This window comes from Prosopis cineraria, unplaced genomic scaffold, assembly GCF_029017545.1.
Source record: "Prosopis cineraria cultivar Desert tree isolate PC_DT_omini unplaced genomic scaffold, ASM2901754v1 PC7, whole genome shotgun sequence".
NCBI classification, from domain to species: Eukaryota; Viridiplantae; Streptophyta; class Magnoliopsida; order Fabales; family Fabaceae; genus Prosopis; species Prosopis cineraria.
The window spans coordinates 30,177,211-30,184,062 of NW_026555338.1; the positions used below are offsets into that span (position 1 = coordinate 30,177,211).

The 6,852-nt window shown below is 30.5% G+C and overlaps 1 protein-coding gene across 1 annotated transcript; it reads right to left on the minus strand.

The window, feature by feature from the left end:
* Window positions 1-1,903: 1,903 nt before the first annotated feature.
* On the minus strand, window positions 1,904-3,477 carry LOC129316429 (organic cation/carnitine transporter 3-like). The gene has a single exon (XM_054960859.1). It carries the CDS (start codon window positions 3,457-3,459, stop codon window positions 1,939-1,941), a length of 1,521 nt encoding a protein of 506 aa, XP_054816834.1. The 5' UTR covers window positions 3,460-3,477; the 3' UTR covers window positions 1,904-1,938.
* Window positions 3,478-6,852: the final 3,375 nt, after the last annotated feature.

The window sequence follows — 6,852 nt, forward strand, 5'->3', positions numbered from 1 at the left end:
TTTTTTCAATTTTTTATAAAACAATGAGTTAAATGGGTCAAATGTAACCCATCAGGATTAATTTATCTAGTTTATATGGGTTATTTGATCCAATTTAGGAAAGATTCATTTTTATTTGGATTAATTTTTTTTTCAATCTAGTTTGACTCTTATATATAACATTATGTTAATCAGGTCAAACTATATAACTTGATCCATGTTCTCAATTTTATTTTTATATGAACTAATTAGGTTTGTTTTCCGTATATCTATATATTACCTTTATCGAGTGTAGAGTAGACTATATATTACCCAAAGTCTCCCATACAATTCACTTGTTAAAGAATTTTGTTCATAGAAAAACACCGATTTCATCTCAATTGTCAGTGGCAGCTGGACTCATTTTCCGTCTTATAAAAGCAACTACAACCAAAAAGTGAAATTTGCAAGGAAAATAATAAAATGTACAGACTACATGATTTAAATAATGAATAGTTTATTTCTTTCAATAACACACCCACACCCACATTGGTATTAATTATTATTATTAATAATAAAAATATGTATTGCTGCCTGAGTCAGCAGCAAGTTTTTTTTTTTTTAAGGATTGAAAATTTTAAAAATCTTTTTTTTTTTAAAAAAAAAGAATCGAATTCTTTTGTGGGGGCGGGGGGAAGAAACCGGGTGGACAAAAATACCCCTTCATCCATTGCCGGAGAGTTGCTATCACGGTATCACCGGTGTCACCTGCCAGGGGCGGCGGAGCCGCCACCATCATCACTCATCATTAGAATTTAGAATTGTCATCATCCAACTCAACTATTATTTTGATGCTTACTTTATTTTAAACTCTATGCTTATAAAAGAAAATATTTTTCATTTTCACATAAAAATGTGTGGAGTGAACAAAATTAAGCAAAATCAAAACGCAGAAGATCCACATATACATTCTAAACACTATCACGTTGCCCTTGGTCAACAAGCCAGTCAGCACAATTGTTTGTTTATCTGAAAGATGTGGTTAAACAATGACAATTCAGTCTCATATAGTCATATGACAAGATCTCTAATATTATCGGTAAAGAAAATTTTGTTTCATTTAACATGTTTTTAACAGGTCAACCCATAATTTTTTTTTGCTTGACAAATCAACAAATATTAAAACTGAAACTCTATTTAAATTCAAGTATAGATTAATAACTGTCAAATTTATCTTAGTTTTTAATTCGATCCTTATTATTTAAAGAGGATGTAACAAAATTAAAATCTTCTTGCATTGATAGCAACGTATTAATGATAACATGTCAATAAATTTTTTTTTAATTATTTGATAGAAAAAATAGGCGCACAAAATTTATTTTAAAGAAAGAGCAAAACACAATATAAAGGACTGGACTGGATAAAAATTAAACCGATATAAAAGTCAGTTTATTTTTATTTAACTAAACGTGCATGTTAATTCATCAACATACTTTATTTATTAAATTAATTTAAAAGTTAATTTATGTATTAAAATTTAAAAAATTAACATAATAATTTATGAAAACTTAAAGAGTTAAATTGATAAAAAAATTTAAACATGGGGGGACTAATAAATAAGTGAGGAAAACTTAAAAGTAACGAAACTTTCATCATATCTATCAATTTCAATCTAAAATTTCATTTCAACGGCAAAGTAATACTTTAATTACTGGATTTAAATTGAGTAATTGTAGGCACTAAGTGCCTGTATATTTTAGTCATTAAAGTTTATATTAATAATTCAGATAAATTTATTTATTTATTAATTTTAAGTAAAACATAAATTTAAAATTATTAATTTAAATTTTAATAGTTTAGATGCATGATACAGTTACTCAGTACCCATGTCAACTATCTTGACCGAATCCAAATCCGTACTCATCACTGGACCATATCCCAACTATATCACAACTTGAACTCTTTTTCATTTATTAAGATTTAAGCCAATGTGTCTGAACTCACTGCTCTCTGCTTGCCTTCTCCGTCTTCATCCATTGTATCACACAGTGCTCTCCCTTTCGTCTCCGGCAAGAACACAACAAACACACCACTTAACCCTATCACCAATCCAAACACCCCATAGCACCAAAACTTCCCCCTCCTTCCCGCAGCCACCAGCACCGGACTCACCGCCCCGCCCACCACCACCGCCTGCCTCGCCATCGCCAATGCCGAGTTCCTCACACACGTTGGGAACAACTCCGTCGTATACACCAAATATATATTAAACGCAGTGCAAGCGCTGAAAAATGACACCGACTCCGACACAATTTCCAGTTTCCTCCATGTCTTACCTAACTCAACCACTGACAAGAGACTGAAAATCCCGCTTATGATGGTGAAGACCAAGATAACACTTCTTCTGTTGACCTTTCCGATCATTATCAACGTTAAAAGAGACGATGGTAGCTCAGATAATGCGTTGAATGTGACGCTCAGATACAGATTAAACGACAGCGTTCCAAGACCTAGTGGCATCCCGTAATAAACCACGCCAATACCAAAACCCATTGACATGATGGCTAAGATTCTTCTTGAAGCCCATCGCTTCTGCATCAAAACCTTCAGCGCCGAGTATAAATCCATGTTAGTGTGCCAACTTTCCTCAGGCTCAGACATTTTGGAAACGGCTAAATTCAATGAGCTTTGAGATATTGATGCGATGCCTCGTAGTGTATTGACAGCTTCCTCTGTTCTTCCTCGCACGAGGAGCCATCTAGGAGATTCGCATACGAAGAGTTTTACTAATACGCAGTACAATATTGTTGGGATGGATGTGTATTTATAGAGGTTTCTCCACGAGGAGCTTCGGTTTAAGTATGCCATGGCCGGGAGTGAGAGGAAGCCGAAAGTGAAGCAGATGAATCCGATGACACCCACCTGGCCGCGCCACCTCTTTCCTACGAGCTCTGTGGCGAGGACAAGAGCCGAGGTACCTATGGTGGCTCTGCCAAAACCAGAGAGAAACTTGAGACAGGAATAGACCCAAAGGTTGGAAGAAAAGGCGGCGAGGAAAGAAGAGAGAGACATCAAGAGACAAGAATATAAGAGCATGTTCTTGCGGCCCATGGACGTATCAGCGAGAGTGGATAGGACAAGCCCGCCGACGAGACAGCCGACGAAGAAGGAGGAGGCCGGGAGGCCCATGAGCATGGGGTCATCGGGATTTAAGTGCCACTCAGAGATGATAGAGGTGTAGGAGCCGCCGTGGCTGGCGGAGGAGGATGGTGTTGGTTGGGCGTCGGTGAAGACGGTGATGAAAGTTTGTTGGGCATCGAAGATCCAAGCAAAGGAGACGAGAAGGGCTTGGAGGAATTGGGAGAGATTGAATTCTGCTAAGCAGAGTTCGATTGTGGAGCCCAGAGAGGGGAGATGGTTCTCAGGCTTTGCAGGTTCGGATTCGTCGGTGGATTTGTATTGGGAAAGAAGAGGTGTGGAATTTGAATCCGCCATTAACATAGAAGTGAGTTTGCTTTGAGGAACTTGAGCGCGGATACGAGAAGCACCAAGAAGGTTGGTTTATATATGCATTTTAGTAAATGAATGAGGGGGAAATTCGTGTGATTTATAATTAAGTTATTCGTGTATTATAAAAAAATTTAATTTAGATGTGACCAGAAAAAATAAAAATATTTTTTTATATTGGTCGTTAAAAATAGTACAAACATGATTTTTTATTTGATAGTGTGGGTCTCATTCGCTGTGTTGATATGCACACGATCCTAAATCAGAAATTTAAGTCCTATGGTAATGTAAAATGTGAGAAAATAAATAAAACTTAATTATCAGTTCTTTAATTGGCTCACAAGGAGTTTAAAATTAATCACAATTAATGCCTATGACAAAAGTGTTTTTCATGTTGATACATTTTTTATTATTGTATTGTTGTTGTGAAAAATATAGGGAGAATTTCAGTTAAAGATCAAGAAAGAGACTTAATTATTGGAATGACATCTCAAAAAATTTTGAAACTTCAATTTAGTTCATGAAGAAAAAAATGAAAATAATTTTAACAGTGAAAAGATCAAAATATTCTTTACTTGTTATATAGAATTACTAACCTAACATTAGTTGTTCAATTATAAGCAATACTATCAATTATTAAATTGTTATTTTTATTTATTAATTTATTAATATCAGTTGGAAATGACCTGATAGGTCATTTACAACTGATGTTAGTAAATTAACAAGTAAAATTAATAAATTAATAATTAATGTTATTGATTGTCTGACAAACAAACATAATTTATAAGTAATATTAGTAAATTAATAAGTAAAGTAAGAAAATTAATAACTAGTGATTTTGTATAACAAGTGAAGGGTATTTTGATTTTTTTATAGTTGAAATTATTTTAACTTTCCTCCCCTAGATTGAATTAAAATTTTAATTTTTTTAGAACTCGTCAATAATTAAGTCTTTTTTTCTAGTCCTTAACTGAAATTCACCCAAAAGTATATTCATTGTGAATTCAGCAGCAACAGCTATGTTGATATTCTCAATCCAAGCTTATGACTGGAGATGTTTTTCTGGAAATAAAAGATGCTACATTGCTATACATGATACATTAACATTATAGTTGAGTCCATTTTAGCTGTCTATGAAATTATAATATAATATTAAAAGTTATAATCAAAAGATCTGCAAATTGCACAAATGGCTACAAATTTCACCTACATTGACACTCTGCAGCCTTAATCCATGAGAACATGATATGCTTCGATCTTAGAAATAATTAATTCCCAGTGGCTCATAAATAATTAAACAAAATCCTTCATACAGAAACTCCAAATTGGATCCAAACAAACAAACAAACAAACAAACAACAATAATTAGTGATTGTATAAATGGGAAAGTCCAAATTGAATAGAGATGAAAGTGGAAGAGTCCCATACAACCACGTGGTGATGTTTTTATCTTCTGAAACAGTTTTTATCTTCTGAAACAGTACATATAAGATATAGATAACAAAACAACCTCTTTGTGGAAGCAGGAAGGTTTTTGCACACAGGATCTCCAAACCAGTGTCACCTTTGAATAATACTTATGAACGTAATGATTGATGATCTTGCTGCGTTGTCCAAGTGAATCAATTCAATTCACATTTTGTCAGCTTTTTAAGAAAAAAGATAGAGTGATGTGATCACAAATAAGGCTAGGAAAAAAAATTACATCAACATTAAACTTAGGTTAAAAATTATATTTTAAAAAATTAGAATGTACTATATGTTATTAAAAAATATTACTATTTTTAATAAAACTATACTCCATCCAACCTAAAATATAAGTAGTTTTTTGGAAACGATTTGCATACCAGTAAAATTCTCATTTTTATAAAAATATATTTTGTTTTCTCTTTTTAGCCCTAACCCCAATTATTAATGCACTCTATAATGAGTGCGAGATATATTTATATAAATATCTAAGTTAATAAATGTAAGGGGTAAAATAAATTTTTTTACATATATTATATTTATATTTTGAACCAAAATTAGTTGAGAAAAAATTTTTACTCTCTTTGTTAAAAATATAAGATATTTTTAATCAAATTTTACTCTCAATAAAATAGTTACTTATCTTCAAGCTAACACTATATTTTTATATCTATCCCTATGTGATTGGATGTTTTACTCTAAAATAAATATAAAATAATTAGTTAATAGAGACACTTAAAAAAAAGTAATGATTATGTTTTGAAATACTAAAAATGTTTTGCATTTTTTAAGATTCAATTCCTAAAAAAATCTTATATTTTTGCATGGAAGGTGTATATTTTAATATATCGGAGGGAGTATTTAAAGTAACAACATGATAATTGTCTTAAACCCTAATAAAGAATCATAAAATTATAAAAAATTATTAATTTAAAAACTTTCAACAGAAAATTAAAAAATAGTCCTTCTGTTTAAAAAAATATAAGATATTTTTGAGAAGTTGCATATTAAAAAATATAAGATATTTTTAGTATTTCAAAGTATAATAATTAATGTTTGTTTTTCAATAATATTCATAATAAATAAATTATTTATACTTATTTTAAAGTAAAATACTCATATTAAATAAAGATAAATATGATAAGATGATGTTAACTTAAAGATAAGTAACTAGTTTGTTTAGTGAGGAGATTCAGTTTAAAAAATACTACCTTTGTCCCAAATTATAGGGCACATTTGAAAGAATTTTTTTTATCCCAAAATATAAAATACTTTAAGTAGATTAAGATTTTATTAAATGTGTCAATTTTAATATTACCCTTGCTCGCTCTATAATTAATTCTCATCTCTTCTCTTTTCAATATATTAAACGATGGATTTTTTATAAGTTTATATTTTTATTTTAGAAAGATAAAATTATTAAATATATTTAATAAAATTTATTGATATATAAAATTTTATTTAAAAGTGTCTTATAGTTTAAGACGAGAGTATGTTTTTTAATGTAATCATTATATCATCATAGATAGGCAAAATCAACTGCGCACATGGTGATGAATCACTTATTGCCTTGGGTTTTGTAAAATCCTGATACCCTTTTTTCCATTTTTAATAATTAAAAATACTGAGAAATCCCTCAGACAACAGTATTCTCCGAGCCTAGAAACTTAAAAGAAGAATAATAATAATAATGTCAAAAAAACATTGAACTAACAATTAGACTTTATAAAAAAATTTAAAAATAAACTGTAATAAATATCATTTAATTTCAAACATTTATAAATAAAAATATTTAGTATAATATAATAGTTTACATCTATATAATTAAAACTCATAAATTTAAAATCGCCTGCATGAATATTTTTAACTTATTTTTAAAAAGATTTTGACGGCCCATCTCTCATTCGCCCAACAAATTTT

Excerpts from the sequence above, each read along its gene's own strand:
- LOC129316429 (XM_054960859.1), bottom strand. The coding sequence starts at position 3,459 with ATGTTAATGGCGGATTCAAATTCCACACCTCTTCTTTCCCAATACAAA.